Source organism: Rhamphochromis longiceps, linkage group LG12 (genome assembly GCF_057381845.1).
Source record: "Rhamphochromis longiceps isolate RC_006_pf linkage group LG12, R_longiceps_female_GT1.1, whole genome shotgun sequence".
Lineage (NCBI taxonomy): Eukaryota > Metazoa > Chordata > Actinopteri > Cichliformes > Cichlidae > Rhamphochromis > Rhamphochromis longiceps.
The window spans coordinates 42020395-42038661 of record NC_140568.1 but is presented as its reverse complement, the minus strand read 5'-3'; the positions used below and the strand labels follow the sequence as shown (position 1 = coordinate 42038661).

The following is an 18267-nucleotide window of genomic DNA, read 5'->3' as shown; positions in this document are numbered from 1 at the left end:
CAGTGTTTGAGCTCACTGCTGTTATAGTCTTCAAATTAAAGAGAATCATGTGGAAATCTGGTGGCTGGCTCCGTGTTTGTATGCTTTTCACACTGCAGAGACATCCCATTGTTGTTCTCAAAGAAAAGAAGGCGCTCACTGGTTTCAAATGAGCTGTGAGTTTCCTGCAAACAGCTTGTGATTCACTGTGTGTAAGCCTGAAAGTGTGTGTGGGTTTGGAGATGGTCTAAATGTGTATTTGTGTGTCTCTTGGCAGCACGGTGAGCAGTGGCAGAAGAACACCTGCACCACGTGCGTGTGTGACCGGGGTCAATCTAAATGCCACACTAAAACCTGCCCACCCATAACCTGCGACAAGGTGAGTAGTCTCATGCACACAAACGCACGCGCGCAATCGCTGACATTCGGTTTTATGCAGAAGTCGCCACACACTGACAGTATCATGCATCGCTAACTATCTCTGAACCTCAGATCTATTTTCTGGACACTTTACCCAACCCACCCCAGCGCTAAGCTAACCTTTTCATAACTAAGTCTTCAGATTATCAGTTTAACAGCCAGATTACCCAGAAAGTTAAAAAACAGATTCACTCGAACATTTTTGCCAGAGGTGATGCTTGACACAACTTAGAAATAGATCCAGGAAGTATTTTTTACCAGTGCAACATGGGAAAATTTATCAAATGGAAAAAAAGAAGATGTGACGTTGATGCTGTCAAAGAAGAAAATACAAAACCCACAAGACCAAATACACACATGCACAAAAAAACCATTGAAAAAAGTCAGACTAACGCTCTAAAGCCGAAATGAGTTTAAATTCTTTAGGCACATAAAAAATATAGGTCTTCTGGCTTCCTCCCACAATTCAAAGACATGCCTGTTAGGTTGGTGATTCTAAACAGGGCGTAGGTGTGAATGCAAGTGTCTGTTTCTGTGTGTTGGCCGTGCAATGGGACAGGCCTCGGGCTCCCTGCAAACACATGTTTGTCAGGAAAACTACATTTCTGTAAATCACGTGTTGATAAAATTGCACATTATACGGTTCACAAATGTGTAATTTATTTATTTTTTTAAAGTATTTTCTTAATATGACTCGAAAACAGTTTGCATCCACTTTTCCTGATATTTCAAAGTCCTGCAGTTGATGGTTTTGTGAGATTGTGTGAGATTGTGTCAAAATAAACTACAGTAGCTGTCAGAGCTGAGACACAGAGTAAGCGTGACATCTGCAGTGTCAGGAAAAGCACACCTCTGTGCACTTTCAAATAAAGTTAGAAGAACGGTCTGGCGGCCCACTCCGCTTGGTGTCTTTCCCCTTAATAATGCAAAACACATACTCTCTCTTCCCTCGCTCCTCTTATCTCTCTCTGCTGAAACAGAGATGCACAAAACCAGCATTTTTATAAGCTCCTTGGATTTCCGTCGTCTTCTCCCGCTGCTCAGTTTGCATTCTTTCATCATCTGTAAATAACATTATCCTGCCTCCAAACAGGGGCAGACCAAAGTGAAGCGTACCGGGCAGTGCTGTGTTGAATGCGCTGCTGCTAAGGGAAGCTGCCAGTACCAGGGCGCAGTGCGTTACCATGGAGACATGTGGAACAGCACCGGCTGCGAGTTCTGTACCTGCAGCCGGGGTCAGGTCCTCTGTCAGAGGGCCGAGTGTGGACGTGTCGAATGCCCACAGGTGAGCCCGAAAGGGAAAAAAAAATGTTCGTTGAAGCCCAGAGGCAAAACTGGCCCGATTTTAAAAATCTGTGGATGCAAGGTTAAAATTCACAAACATTTCCTCAGGTCACAGCTTCTGTTTTAGGCTGGAAAACGGTCATCTCTTATTTTTTTAAATGAATTTCCACATAAGCAGGACAGCTGTAGGGGCGCTGAGACATCCCACTGCATCTCGGAAAAAAGTTTTGTTTATTTATGCATTTTTATTTAATTCAAAAGGGTAAACTTTTATATATACATATACACATTACTCAGGATGCTTTTATATATGATATATTTTATGGCTCATAGCTTATAAAATCAGAAACTGAGTATCTCAAATTATTTTGAGGTTGATTAGATTTTTATTCAGATAGTATAAATGGCACGCATCTCTTTATCTAGTTCAGTACACACAACCAAAATCACGGGGAAGACTGCCGACATCATAGTTGTCTAGGTGATGATCGTCCTCCTACCATCCATCCTGCGATCACATCCCTAATCTCTGTGTTGAGACGACGGGCTGAGCAAAAAGAGAACTGGGCTGCTGCTTGGAGAGCCAAAGTCCTCTTTTTTTTAGATGAAACTAAATTTTGCATTTCTTATGTAAATCAGGTTCCTAGAGTCTGTTGATGACCTCTAAACCATAATAGGCCTTAACCTCCTAATACCCAAACTCTTTCATGGCATGCATTTTTAATTTCTCTTTGATATTTGGGCTGATTGGGACCTGATGAATGCAAAAACAAAGAATTACCAGATTTTTAAAAAAATTTTTTGGAGATCCACATGTGAGGACATTCACTTTAAATTTCGATATAACAGTGGCAGTATAATGTCGTCATAAGTGGATTTCAGGCCCATGTAGAGCAAAATTCAGTATTTTGGTCTAGACGACCCAAAATGTGGTGTCCACATATGTGGACGTAAGGTCCTAGGTGGTTAAAATAAATCACTTAACATGTGTGTATGTAAGATCTAAGGAAAAAGCAATTCATAGTATTTCAGTTTTTTGACATGATTGGCTACACTGTAAGAAATTTCTCAGTCAGCTGAGACTGAAGAAGTCACTTGGATGAGTGACGAAACGTTTCTCCCACAAAACGCTGCGTCCAGATGAACAGAATCAACTTTTGGAGATTTACTTACCTGGATGATTGAAAATGCATCAAGAAACTTTCACTGTTAAGTTACAGTAAAGCTCTGTAATCTTTGCTGTTATACTGACTATTTGGTTAATGTCATGCTGTCACCAGTAGTTTATTAATATAAAGTTTAACCGTGTGTCTTCGCTCATGTTCCCTGAATTCCGTTTTATTTATTTCTTGAGCTTTGTTACAATTTTCCTCCTCCTTGCACCACACGCTTGCGGGAATATGACTCAGCCTTGGTGGCCATTCATAAGGTTACATTTCATAATATTAATAATCATATAATCTTAATAGCAACATGCCCTCACTGACACACCTTCCTGGATTTGTTTAACATTGTGCCAGTTTTACTGGAAGCACATGGTTAGACTGATGTCGGGTGAAACCAGTAAACCATTAAGCTGTTTTTATAAACATTGGTACAATGAACAGTTTAGCTAATTGAACCAATTCTAAAAACATCTCCCAACATAAAGGGTTCAAATTTATGAACCCGCTAATTTGCAAAACTGACAAACATCCTGTGATGAGAAGTTAGCGCTGTTTGCAGTTTGTAAATGGAACATTTGAATTGTGATTGAAAACAAAGCACCATTAGTCTAATGTGTTGTATTTTAAATATGCTTTTGTCATTCAGATTTGGTCACCAGCGTGTTGGTTCAAAAATGAGCTCTTTCCTCACAGCTGTTGTGTCCAACAGATCTGCATGTATAAAGCTTTTGGAGACAATTGTGTCTTTTTCCCTTCAACAACCTGAATGATACACAGGCTTGAAGGCTTAAAATGAACATGTCACTCTGGCTGTGTTGCTTTTCTTTACATAATTACCCCTAATGTTCCTGCTAATGGGTAATACCTGTGTTCGATGTTTGTATAATTTTATTCTTGTGTTTTTATGATCTCAGTTTTGAGTTTGCAGCATCGTTACTGGTCTCAGGATTCCTTTATGATCATATAAAACTATGCTTTTCCTGCAGACCCCCCCCTGCTTAACCTTTCCTCAAGGCTTACCCTTGCTGTCAAACCCTTGGCCTATTGATGCAACCTGTCAGCACCCTGAAATCCCATTTCCTTTCTTTTAAATAGGCTACTTAAAAGTTAATGGAAGATGTCACTGTTACTTTGTTCAGTTTCCTGTATTTGCCACAGTGAAATTTACCAGTTTAAACGTACACTTTGGTGGAATGGGAGGAAGGGCGATCATTTGAGGTTATGAGGTTGGCTGATTCCATCACAGGTGATTCACTCAGTTGAGATGAAGTAAATTGAAAGAAAAGATGAAACTAATGGTCTGTGAAAGAAACTTGGCCCTAGAGCTTGTCACTAGATGAAAAATATGACTTGCGCTCAGCTACACTAAACCTACCCCAGGCTGAACCCCTCTGCTAAATGCATAGCATCTCTTAAGACAGTAATACAGTGTCAGTGTTAAATATGGAGTATCTACTGGTTCTTAAAAGGTATTAAAATCTCTAAAATGCACTTTTACCAATACGTTAAGTAATAAGTTTTGGGTGTTTGTGGCTTTGTTCCGATATCTACCTCTTCACAGCATGTGTTGAAATATTCTTGAGCAGTATACTAAGCACCAGATTCCCTCCCGATGCACCTGTGGGTGTGCAACAGCATGCGTTGTACATAAAGCACTAAATGCAGGAATTAAAAAGTGCTGTGTCAATGTGGCTTGTAGTGAAGTAAACTGAGAAAGTGCTACATAAATGCCAGACCATTTAAAACGTATCAAATGTCTTAAAATCTGTTTAAATGTTTTAGTTACATCTCCATCAAAAGCAGAAGTTGAGAGCTCTCAGCTTTGAGTCAGGCGATTTCGTCTTATTTCAACTTGTATGTTTGATTTAAAATCCACTGCAGTGGTGTACAGAGGCACAATTATAACAACTGTGTCACTGTCTAAACCAGGGGTAGGCAACTCCAGACCTCGAGGGCCGGTGTCCTACAGGTTTTAGATATCACCATGTGTCAACACACCTGAATCAAATGATTAGTTCATTACCAGGCCTCTGGAGAACTTCAAGACATGTTGGGGAGGTAATTTAGCCATTTGAATCAGCTGTGATGGATCAAGGACACATCTAAAACCTGCAGGACACCGACACTCGAGGCCTAGTGTTGCCTATCCTTGGTCTAAACACTTATGTTGCTGACTGTAGGTCGAGGTTGAGTATTTGGCAGCTTAACAGCTACAGCTAATGTTGTAGAAAACACACATTAGAATTGACAGTCATATTAAAAATACACATCAATCATATAAATATATCCCTGTTACATTGTACATACAGACCACGCAAAGAAGTGTATTTTTGCCCATCCTGGTAGTTTCTACTACATGATGGACTCAGACAAGTTTACAGTGCAGTGATGAAAACCCTGAACATGATGATGAAAAAGAAGGTCCTACTAGTTAGCATCCTCGTTAGTCTATGGAAATACAAAGATGCTAAATTTGATCCAAAATCATTTGGGAATGATCTAAGTTTAAGTTATAGTGATTTCCTCTTTTATTCAAAATGTATCTGTTAATGCAAACCATGTAAACCGCAGCATGATGTCCTTTTGGATGAACAGTTTGGACCGTGTCCTTAAACTCACTGTAAAAATGACATTTTTACATTATTGAACTGATGCCAGTGTTTTGAAATATAAATATTAATAAATACATATTTTTCTTTTTGATATGTGTTTCCATCAGATGGGTTTGGTCTAGGACAGGGGTGTCCAACTCCAGTCCTCGAGAGCTACTGTCCTGCAGCTTTTAGATGCATCCCTACTCCAACACAGCTGAATCAAATGGTTGGATTACCTCTTCAGCATGCCCTTAAGGTTGGGAAAGGCCTGATAACAAGCCATTCATTTGATTCAGGTGTGTCGGAACAAGGATGTGTCTAAAACCTGCAGGACAGTAGCTCTCGAGGACTGGAGTTGGACGCCCCTGGTCTAGAACGTCATGTAAAGTGTTATTAAAAGGATCTTTAAAAGTCAGAGTGCAACAGCTGAAGCAATAATAGCCTTCATGTTAAGTCATCAAAGGTCAGACTTGGCAGGAATGTAGGTGAGTGTGTTTGAACAAAACAGCCTAGAGGATTTGTTAAAGTTATTAGCCGGTGTTCCCATAGTTGCTTCAGTCCCCCTGCTTTAGGCTCCACGCCACGTTGACTCAACACCTCATCCAGTTTTACATCAAGCAGATTTAATAATATTGCTTTAATATCCCCGACCACGACCAAATAAGCCCTCATTAATCATGCTGTATGGCGATAATTACAGCTGCTAAGTGTCGTTAGCTCTAAGTAGCATAACTGGCATTTTTCCAACTTTGAACTCAACAAGGTCACCGTGCAGAGAAGACAGAGCCAATTTCCACTGTGTGTTTGTGTGTGCGCGTGAGTGTGTGTGCACAAAACAATTAAGACAATCAGAATCAATCAGAATCAGAATACTTTATTGATCCCTGGGGGAAATTATTTTTTGTTACAGTGCTCCATTTTAAACCAACATTAAGACAAGACAGACAATACGCTAACTAAGAATAGTACAATATATACATATATATACATACATACATACATAAGTCACTTATAAATAAATATTTGGAAAAGAAACATGTGTAGTTGTAGCAGCAAACAGTGTGTTAAGTGGATGCGTTGTACAGGGAGATGGCCACAGGCAGGAATGATTTCCTGTGTCGTTCAGTGGTGCTTTTCGGTAATCTCAGTCTCTCACTGAACGAGCTCCTGTGACTGACCAGCATGTCATGGAGTGGGTGGGAGGTGTTATCCAACATTGTCTTTATCTTGGACAGCATCCGCCTCTCCGACACCACCTTGAGGGAGTCCAGCTCCATCCCCACAACATTGCTGGCCTTACGGATCAGTTTATTAAGTCTGTTGGCATCTGCGACCCTCAGCCTGCTCCCCCAGCATGCAACAGCATAGAGGATCGCACTGGCCACAACAGACTCATAGAAAATCCTCAGCATTTTCTGGCAGATGTTGAAGGACCTCAGTCGCCTCAAAAAATAGAGACGACTCTGGCCCTTCCTGTAAAGTGCTGTGGTGTTTTTAGCCCAGTCCAGTTTATTGTCAATGTGTACTCCAAGGTATTTATAGTCCTCCACAATGTCAACACTGACCCCCTGGATTGAAACAGGGGTCAAGTGTTTCCTGGTCTTCCTGAAGTCCACGATCAGTTCCTTGGTTTTTGCCACGTTGAGCTGCAGATGATTCTGCTCACACCACGTGACAAAGGAGTCGACCACAGCCCGGTACTCTGTCTCATCATCCCTGCTGATGCATCCAACCACCGCAGAGTCATCAGAAAACTTCTGAAGATGGCAGGTCTCTGTGCAGTGGCTGAAGTCTGTGGTGTAGAGGGTGAAGAGGAAGGGGGAGAGGACAGTCCCCTGTGGTGCCAATCACCTTGTCAGACACACACTGTGGGAGACGTACATATTGTGGTCTTCCTGTCAGGTAATCAACAATCCAGGACACCAGAGAAGCATCCACCTGCATCGCTGCTAACTTATCACCCAGGAGGGTCGGCCTGATGGTGTTGAAAGCACTGGAAAAGTCAAAAAACATGACCCTCACAGTGCTCGCCGGCTGGTCCAGATGGGTGTAGACACGATTGAGCAGGTAGATGATGGCGTCCTCTGTTCCGAGACGAGGCTGATAAGCGAACTGAAGGGGATCCAGATGTGGTCTTACTATGGGTCGCAGCTGGTCCAGGATGAGCCTTTCCAGGGTCTTCATGATGTGGGAGGTCAGTGCCACGGGCCTGTAATCCTGGGGGCCACTGGGACGAGGCATGATGTCTTCCACATCACCGGGACCCTCTGCAGACTCAGACTCAGCATAAACAGTTTATGAAAGACTCCACACAGCTGGGGGGCACAGGCCTTGAGGACAAGGGGACTCACTCCGTCTGGTCCAGCAGACTTGCCTGAGTGAAGTCTCCTCATTTGCATCTCAACCTGGTATTGAGTGAAGGTGATGGGTGGGGGAGGGGTGTCAGGAATCTCACAGGAGGCAACATGTGAAGAGAGAGGCTGGCACAGTGGTGTGGCTCTGGATTCCAGGCTGACTGCAGGTGAGGTTGTGGGGGTGGGAGCAGACACTGTGGTGTCGAATCTATTGAAAAACAGATTCAACTCGTCGGCTCTATTCTCACCTCCCTCAGCTCCCCTGCTGTTGGTTGGCCTGAATCCAGTGATGGTCTTCATGCCCCTCCACACCTCTCTCATGCTGTTCTGCTGGAGTTTCCACTCCAGCTTCCTCCTGTAATTGTCCTTAGCCTCTCTGATCTTGTCCTTTAGTAACACCTGGACCTTCCTCACCTCCTCTTTGTTGCCCCCTCTGAAAGCCCTCTTCTTGTTGTTGAGGAGGGCTTTGATGTCCTTAGTCACCCACGGCTTGTTATTTGGGTAACAATGAACAGTCTGAGCTGGAACAATGGAGTCGGTGCAGAAAGTTATGTAGTCTGTGATACACTCAGTAAGCCCATTGATGTCCTCGGCGTGAGGCTCACAGAGTGTTTCCCAGTCGGTCACCTCGAAACAGCCCTGTAGTTCCGCTATTGCCTCCTCTGACCACCTCCTAACAGTCCTGGTGGTCACAGGTTCCCTCCTCACAATTGGCACATAGCGGGGGGTGAGGTGAATCAGGTTATGATCTGACCTACCAAGTGGGGGGAGGGAGGAGGAGCTGTATGCATCCTTGACGTTAGCATACAGTAAGTCTAAAGTTTTCTCTCCCCTGGTGGGACAGTCCACATATTGTTTGAATGTTGGTAGTGTATTGTCCAGTGATACATGGTTGAAGTCACCCGAGATCACAATAAAGGCACTCGGGTGCTGAGTCTGTAGCCGAGCTATGGCAGAGTGGATAGTGTCACATGCAGCTGTGGGGTTAGCAGAGGGGGGTACATAAACAGCCACCAAGATGACGTGAGAGAATTCCCTGGGTAAATAATACGGCCTGAGTCCAACAGCACACAGTTCAGTGTCCGGGCAACAAATCCTTTCTTTGATTGTTAAAGGTTATGGGTTTAACCCCTGGAGAGTCTTGGGTCGATTTGTGGCTATTTTCAAATTTCGATTACATGCCATTTGCACAGTGTTGAATGGAATATAGCGAAAGTCTGCAAAAAAAAGTTCGGTCACATTTACTGTTAAAATTTCAGTATGACTTCCGGAAATTAGCTTCAGTGGCTAAGCTAGCGATAAACTTACGCTATTGGACCTAGTGGTCGATTTGTGCCCCATTGAAACCCATTATAAACGCTATTTTTCACGGCAAAAAAATTACGGTCAAATCGATCGTCTTCGGTTATGTTTCCGCTTCCGCTTGCAGTACTGGCCTTAGAGTTGTAATTTTTTTATTTGTCCACCGGGTGGCGCCCTTGCTCCACATGTGACGCCTGCTGGAACATACACATGTTCTCCAGCGGCCTGCTCGAGACAGATACCCGGAAAAGGCAGACTAATTTCCCGCGTACAGCAGCAGCTTGGCCCGCTGCTCGTTCCGGACCATTTTCTGCCCTTAGGTTCGTTTGATTTTTTTTTTTTTTTTTTTTTAATCAACAGGAAATGACGTATTTGTTTTCACGTGGTAGCGGAAGTGTGTGCTGCAGACACGGGAACCGAACCATATGCTCCGGCGCTGCGCGAAACACACCCGCGGCAGAGGCACTCCTCCCCGGGGGAGCAGGAGCAGCAGCGCCGCCTGGGGACATTTTTGGCTTCTGGAAAAAAAATTAAAACCGGATCGAAATTAATGTTCATGCCAATCTTTTGTCCATCTAAAGGCCTAATTATAATAACAATAAAATATTACTTCAAATGTTTTTTTTGGAAAATATTTTATGTTTTATGTTTTATGTTTTTGGGGCAAAAAAAAGCAGTGCGCTCATGTGACGAAACCGGGATATTAAGGGTTAAAATCCGCGAAATGTAATTAAAACTTGACATGAATATTTCAAGGAGAAGTAGGTCTAAAAGATTGGCTAATTTAAAGTGGAATAAAATATTAATATATAAATTTTTTATAGCACTTTTTGGGCGTGGTCGATAGTGTGCATTTTATGAAATGCGCTCCTGGAAAAAAAATAAAAGGCGATCGAAATGACTCTTGGTGCCAATCTTTAGTCCATCTAAAGGCCTAATTATAATAACAATTGAATATTACCTCAAATGTTTTTTTTGGAAAATATTCAAGTTTTTTGTTTTTTGGGGCAAAAAAAGCAGTGCGCTCATGTGACGAAACCGGGATATAAAGGGTTAAAATCCGCGAAATGCTGAGTAGCTGAGAAGCTGAGTAACTGTCGCTCTTAGTTTAGCTTATTTTAGAGCAACATCCACCACTTACAGGAATCAAGTAGCTACAGTACCCGACAGCTAACCTAACATCTCAAGAGGATGGAGCAATACTTTCATTTGGTCATGCTGTCACAAACACGAGTGGATTTCCAATTTCTTGTCCTCAGTGAGCAGAGGAAACTTGGTGGGTGGAGTTTGGTGCAGAGAAAATAGTTCCTAGTGTTTGTAATTTTTTTGAGGAAAAAGTTAAATTATTAATAAGTAGCAACCAGCAATCAAATTATAGCTGAATAACCATCACGTTATGCTGTTTAGATGACTCAGGAGTTTTGATTGACTCATCTTGGCTTGTTTTTCTATGTGAAGATTAACAGCAAATACTTTGGTTTGCTCTCTTTTCCTTTATCTTTTCTGTTCCCTCCCTTTGTCTGCCTCTTCTTCCAGTCTTTTTTAATTAATTTACTTTCTTTTGTCTACTGCTCTCTTCCTCCTCCTTTCCAACCATACTCCCTTCTCCCTCCTACCCCTTCCTTCATTGTTCTTGTCCTGTTTCCTTCTTTTTCTGTTTCTTTTCCACGTTACTCCTTTATTCTCCTTCATCATTTCCAAAATAGCTTTCTCTTGTGCTGTACTCTTTTCTTTTAGCTGCCGTCTGTAACTTCACGAGGAGAATTTTATAAAAATGTACATTTTCTTTGTTTTTTCAGGGATCTGAGCTCGTTAACCTGCCGGGGAAATGCTGCCCCGAGTGTTCGTCTGCGAAACCTTCCTGTGTGCACAAGGGAAAATCCTACAAGGTACTTCTATCACAAGTGTAGATTTTACTTTGAGCTTGTTTGCTTATAAACAAAATTGCAAAATCGGGCAAAGAATTCCTACTGTGTGGGAGAGACGAAGACTCCACAGGGCTTCTTTCCCTTTACATAAGAAAAAAAGAAGCTAAGTGGCATGAAGTCTCTCTGCAGAGGAGGCTGTTACGAAAACAAACACATCGCTATTAAGCTACACAAACACAAACTCGAAACACTGGAAATTACAGTTGCATTCAGATGGAACATGTGTGTTTTTTTTGGACAGAGCTGTGAAATTAATCAGGGCTTTTTAGGTCACAATCTTTTGTTTGTGTTCTTTTAGAGGCTCTTCAGCTTCATTATTCATAGGTTAGACCTGGAAAACCACAATGCAAAGCTTTAATTGTTTCACATTGATGGGGACGATGCTAATGTAGCGCTGCAGGATGGTGAACGACGCTGTGGCTCAGAGCGAGTGTCGGGAGAACTATTATCCTTTTGAATAGATTGTTCTTTGTTCCCATGAGGAATTAATCTTACCACGAGTAAATAAAAACAGATAGATACTGCATACTTATTACGCGCCTACACACATTTATACACGGTTGTATCAGCTTTGGCATTTTCCTGTGATGGGAGAGAGTCACCGAAAGGTTAAAGCTGCAGGTTTGTGACGGGATGATTACTGGTTTGAATTCACGAGTGACTTGGAAAATAACAGCTCGGGACGTTAATGAGTTAGAATAATGAACTGTGTTTACCCAACACTTATCTTCTGGTTGATTTAAAGGCACATTAACAGACTATTTACAGGGAAACTGAAAGAAATGAAACAGTTTTCAGGTGTTTATTTGAAGCTGTGATTGGTCTAAATGGGAACATTTTATTACAACCTTAAGTATAATAAATAAAAAGAGGTTTGCAACCTGCCCTGCATAAAAGAATATCTCAGATATGAATATAAAGTGTCCTGTTGAGCCAAGGTTCTCTCTCTCAGCCCAGCTCAGATTTATACTGTGCGTGTGGGGGGCTTATGCTAATTGACCAAATCATTTTTAACTTATGAAGTTTTAAAGATGGATTAAATACAAGTGAGAGAAGAGTGTGCAGAAATCAGCTGGCACCATAACATTTTTAGATTTCTCGTCATGCACAGATCGATCAAGCTGAATAAAAAAGGTTTTTGCTTTTATTCTTGATGCTAAGCCAAGCTGTTCACATCATTTGTCACACAGGTAGTTATTTTCTCACCTCTGCAAAGAAAGCTGATTGGGATTAAATAGCATAGATTCACTTCCGTTGAATTGAATTGAATTTTATTTATATATCACAGAATAAAGCAACATTTGCCTCAAGGTGCTTTATATTGTAAGATAAAGACCTTACAGTAAGATGAAGAGAACAGAGAAAACCTCAACAATAATATGACCCCATATGTGAGCATACGAGTGCTTTGGCGACAGTGGGAAGGAAAAACTCCCTTCAACAGGAAGAAACCTCCAGCAGAGCCAGGCTCAGGGAGGGGAGGCCGTCTGTTGGGACCAGTAGGGGTGAGAGGAGGAAGACAAAGACATGCTGTGGAAGAGAGACAAAGATTAATAATTACAAATGTCACTTAAACAACAAACTTATTAAGCTCGGATTGATTTTGTACTTATAACTGTGCTCATACGTACGATCACGCAAACAAAAAGTTTTCTAAGGACTCCATGAAATGGAAAAACTGATGAAACTTGTGGTTTCCATCCATAAGAGGGTAGGTAGCTGCTACATGCTGCTAATCAATTATTCTTCACATCGGCACATGTGAACACCTCTGCAAAAGCTGATGTTTTGGCAGCGTGCTCGTCTGGAGCAATCAGGTGTGTTAACACAACAGCAGAATCTTCCCAGGAGTGGATGTCTCAGACTTTCACTCCAAGGTCTGGCTGTGCAATGCTGAGAGAAGCTGCAAAAGCAGCTACATCTCAGACACTACGGGTTTCAGTTAGCATGTTAAATATTAAAGTGCAATTAGAAAAACAAGTGTAGCTTTTTTGGATGAGTTGCCCCGAGAAAGCCTCTGCTCTCCAAAAAGAACATGGCAGCGTGACTTCAGTTCGCTAAATTGCATCCAAACAGACAACAAGACTTCTGGAAAAATAGTCATAACACACAGCGCCATGTTTGGTAAACCCCAAACGCAGCAAATCAGGGCAAACACCTCATACCAGCTGTCAGCACAGTGGTGGAGAGGTGATGATTTGGGCTTGTTTTGCAGCTGAAGGATGTGTGCACTTTGCAATCATTGATTCAAATATGAACTCCTCTGTATACCAAAGTTTTCTAGAGTCCAGCGTGAGGCCATTTGGCTTTGCCAAAAATGGGTCATGCAACAGAACAATGATTCAAAGCACAGCCACAAACCTACAACAGCAACCTACAACTAAGAAAAAGAATCAGCCAAGTTAAGGTCTGGACCTCGACCTTGATTGAAAGGCTGTTATGGGACCTTAAAAGAGCTGTGCTTAAATGAATGGCCACAAACATCAATGAACTGAAGTAGTTGTATAAAAAGGAGTGGATCAGAACTTAAAAACGATGTGAGAGACTGATAAAATCAAGGTTTATCAGTCTCTTACATCGTCAAGCTAAAGACAAGCTTTGGATCATCTCGTTCTTCAGAGGACTGAAGTCTAAAACTCTTCAAGGAAAAAAACCTATTATCTGCAAATGAGGAAAACTCGCTCTTACACCTGTAGAATTTCTTAAATAACGGTAGTGCTGGTGTCAGAGCCAGGTGACGGCACACGTTAGTTTTTAAAGCGATCTGCTTGGTTCCCTGTGTGGACAGTAGAAAGTTTGAAAAGTCTTCACAGGTTCTTGAAAAATGTTTCAGTTTTCCATGTGAGGCTCTTTTCCCTTTGTGACTGACATTCCTGCTGTCGCCTGTTCGAATATCTCCCCTTAGTGGGCCTCAGTCAGTTCACTCTTTCTGTTTCAAAAAACATATGAGAGTCGTGACTGTCAGCCTTCTTTTAAAACGGACACATGCAGCTCATTAGCATTCAGACCACGGCCTTCTCTGTGTGGCATCCTTTTTAATCGTTAATCAGCTTCTTCAAAGTCAAAATCCTTTTCTTTTCAGTATTTTCCACATTCTGTCCGTCCTCTATAAAAGCCTTTATCGCAGTCACACTTTAAGCATAATGAGAACATTAACCTCCCATTTACAGCTGCAAATACTATGTCCTCTCTTTTATAGAACCTTGCTCGATGGAGTGATGGCAGTTGTCGTGAGTGTGAATGCCACGATGCCCAGGTGACTTGTTATCTGAGATCCTGCCGTACTTGCCCTCTGGGCACCCTGGCTGTCATTCAGGACGGCCAATGTTGCCCCGAGTGTCACCAAGGTATGTATGCAGGAAAAGTGACACACACACACACACACACACACGCATGTCGGGTATTCATATCTTGTGGGGACATCTTTTTGACATACTGCTTTCCCTAGCCACTTACCCTAACCATCAAAAACAAATGCCTAAACCTAACCATAACCCAATTGTAAAACTACCCGTTTCATACATTCACCAGAATCATTTTGACAATGGAGACGACCATAACCATTAAAATGTCCGAGAGTACTCACTAAAAACGTATAAAAGTTTAAAGTAAAGTTTAAAACAGTTTTTAAAGTATAAACGTCCTACCTGGCATATTGAAATGTTTGAAGGTACACTGGATTTCTTATCTTTGCCTGCCTAAAGTCGAAGAAACTGTTTTTTGTGGATTTTCTTTGATTGACTTTTTCCCCTTGTATGTTTGATTTTTGTTTGTGAAAAATCAGGAGTCATGAATGAAAACCTGAGTTTCTGATTCTGTGAAACATCTCTGCCCCCTCCAGAACGTTTCCTGAGCAGAGCTCTTTATCTTTTTCTCCCCTCGTTATCAAACGCCACGTCTGTACTGCTCAGGTGTAAATGTGTTTGTCAGTTCATTCATCCTGAAAGTATGTAATCAAAATCGTGTTCCCTGTAAACGAGACGCTGTTTGGCTAAAAAGTGAAATCATGCAACATCGTTTTTGTTTTTCCTTTGTGATGAATGTGCTGTAAGGCGATCTGCTCCGTGTGTGTCAGCATGTCATCAGCTACACACTGAGAGTGTAACAAAAAGTCTTTCCTCACTCTGTCACTGCCAAATTCTCATTCATGTCGGCATATTAATATTGATGTTAATGTGTGCATTAATCTAATGTTGTTCAACAACATTGGTGGTGATGTGAGTTGAATTTCTGGGTCCTTTTTGTTCTTTGCTGTAGGTGCTTTAATTTTTTATCGTATTGCCTCCTGGTTGCACTCTTTCTCCTTGGCAGAAAATAAACCTATTTAACAATTAATGATGAGAAAAAACTTTTACTGGCAAGAAAATGAGAGGATGAGTCAATAGCAGTGAGTTTGGCCCGAACAGGTGAAAATAAAAACTTATTCCAAGTGGAAATACCACAAATTAAGAAATAAAAATTCTTCCAGTGACATTGAATTATGGCTTCTAGCTGATTTCCTCCTGTAAACCACATCAAAGCTCTTATGTTTCACCGCCCTCCTTGAAAGAGGCGGCTCCATCTGTCTTAATGACTGAAAATGGGTATATTCACAGCCAGCAATTATAACCATTTTCTCATATAAATAAATAACCTAACAGGCAATTAAACACAGGGACCACATTGTTTAAGTTCAGGCAGACTTGTAATTCAGGTTGGCTGCGTGAGTGACTAATTACAGCTGGGAAACAGAGGCATTTTTCATTGCGCCATTCAAAGGTTCAGTTTGATACAACAATAGTTGAAACTGTTTAATTCACATTTATTGTCTCCGTGTTTTACGTCCCTCGGCAGTCTTCATGCTCTCTCAGTTTTTACTGTATTTCTACCCAGCAGAATATTCAAATGTCTCAAATCTAAAGTATGCATATTCTCAGACAAACAGTCTAATTAGTCCACAACACGGAAAACAACATGGGAAATGTGTAAAATGTAATATCCTGGAGTAGCCGATTGTTTTATTAATCTGAGTACCCAGTGCGCCCAGTAGGGAAAAAAAGATCTGCACTAAATGATTTAATTTATGCAGTAAATTCACAAAAAACCACACTCATTAATCATATTCACAAGCGTGTATGCTGGTGTCGACCAATTCAAACAATAGACTGAGAATATTCTAAAAATAAATACATTATTCTATTCAGTTCTGTTGTTTTTGTTCACGCTGCTTTTTCCTAATCAGCATTTCAGCAAATCCAGTCACTCCTTCACTCTCATGAACCGTTTACCTGCATCCAACCAAAACTTGCCCACATTTAGCAGAATTAGGACTATGAACAAACATCTTGTCCCTTCATTTGATTTGACTTGATTTCATGACAGTTTCGTCCTAACCACGTGTTAGTAAACAACAAGCCTTTAAAACAGGGGTGTCAAACATAAGGCCCAGGGGCCAGAATTTGCCTGCCAAATCCCCCAGTCTGGCCCAATCTGAAGGAGAGCATAGAATTTGGACTTTAACTGTATTTTAACAGCATTTACTTCTGGTAAAGACCTCCGCCATTTCCATTCATATCACACTAAAGTAATTATGTAGTAGACAAATAAAAATAATTTCATGAAAACAATTTTATTATTTCTGTCATTACTGGAGAATTGCATGCAATAGTATGCCCATGATGGTCCGTAACAGATATATTCATGTCTGAATAGAAACTGATTTAAACAAGGTTAGCTCACTAAATTAACATGCCGATGTGATAAATTCACATGTCACGTGTTCGGTTATTAACCCTGGCTCCTTTTTCCTCCCTGCCAGTGATCTGAACATCCCAACTGAGTTCGGTTTGTGGCTAAAAATAGAAAAGGGGGAAAAAAGATCACAACCTCCTTTTCTTTCATTCGCTCTCATTTTTTTGCTGGAACTGTAAATCATCCTTTAAGCCTATTAATCATGGCTGTACACCGGCCCAGAGGTCCGTAGCCTCTTTTCTGATTGGGCAGTTCATACCTGAGGGGCATAACCAGAAGTCGTGCAGTGTTCAGGTCTCATGGGGAAAGATGTCAGCTTCTTATTTTGCTTTGATCTGACCCAGATGAGTTATTTGAAATTGATGAAATACGTTTCAAAGTTTCATACTTAGCAGTAAAATCTATTTTCCTAACTTTCGAATATGATGCCATAGGTGTGTTAACCTGTGTGGGGCTGCATACAGGTTAATACACGGCAAGGACGCCGTGATAGTTTTGAGATAAAAATCTCCTTTGTGACTCCTTCAGTGAGGAGCCTGCAGCCTAACTGTTCGTCTCAGCTTGGACACATTAATAATTGTATTATAATCTCATGCATTTATAATGTTTGTAATAATATACGAAAATGTGAGACACTGTTAGAGTCACACATTACGTTCGGTCCCATTCATTTTGTCACCGCGAAATAGGATCAGTCCTAAGTGAGCGTTTCCTTAACTTAATATTTTAATTAAATATTTTAAAATATGTTTCGAGCCGTTTCTAAGCATGTGGAGATAATATAAACTAATTAGATAACTCTGTTTCCTGTACTCTTACAGTAAATCTCACACTGTAACAAATTTCATTGTTAAATTGGGGTTACCAGATAACATTAGCCTGTTATTTTATGGCTCACTTAGTGTTTTATTGCCTAACATTGACAGAGTAATGATACAGCCTAAACATGAACAGTTCTTTTTCTTAAAACTGTGTATCCACCTGAGCCTCAGTCATGGCCCATTACTGTTGTGAGGTGGAGTGTAAAGCAGGACCAAAATGCAGGACACAAAGGCAGTCAGTGTTAGACAAAAGCAAGATATTTATTGGCTGTTTGCAAAGCCAGTGAGTCAGTACACAAAACAACAATCCAAAAAGTTAACGGGGAATTACAGAAAACAGGAAGCAGAGAGCATAGACAAACAATTTGACAAGGAAAAAGAGGGAGACTGAACCGTTTGTACACCGCGGGCCGGCTGGGAAAGGAAATAAACAAAAGACAAAAACTAAACATGGAGACAAGAAGACTCAGTCATCAAAGAAACAGAATCAGAGGGAACAGACAGGGTAACACTGAGGGAACCAAACACACAAGACATAACAAACACTAGCACTCGAACTGTGAACTATCAAAACTCAAACAATCCAATAAAGCTAAAGCTCAACCTACTTAAACAATACTGAAAACACAGGATCACGAAACAACGTCTTTTACCCAAAAAAACGTGACGTAAAAACAGAAATCAAAGAC

General features: G+C 41.2%; 1 protein-coding gene across 2 annotated transcripts in view; it reads left to right on the top strand.

Moving 5' to 3' along the window:
* fras1 (Fraser extracellular matrix complex subunit 1) overlaps positions 1-18267 on the top strand; it is a 306843-nt gene that overhangs the window by 112398 nt on the left and 176178 nt on the right. For both annotated transcript variants that reach the window (XM_085426433.1, XM_085426432.1), the window contains exons 8-11: positions 257-358; positions 1493-1684; positions 10899-10988; positions 14227-14374. In XM_085426433.1, coding sequence (XP_085282559.1) covers positions 257-358; positions 1493-1684; positions 10899-10988; positions 14227-14374 — 532 coding nt within the window. The remainder of the gene's footprint in view (positions 1-256; positions 359-1492; positions 1685-10898; positions 10989-14226; positions 14375-18267) is intronic.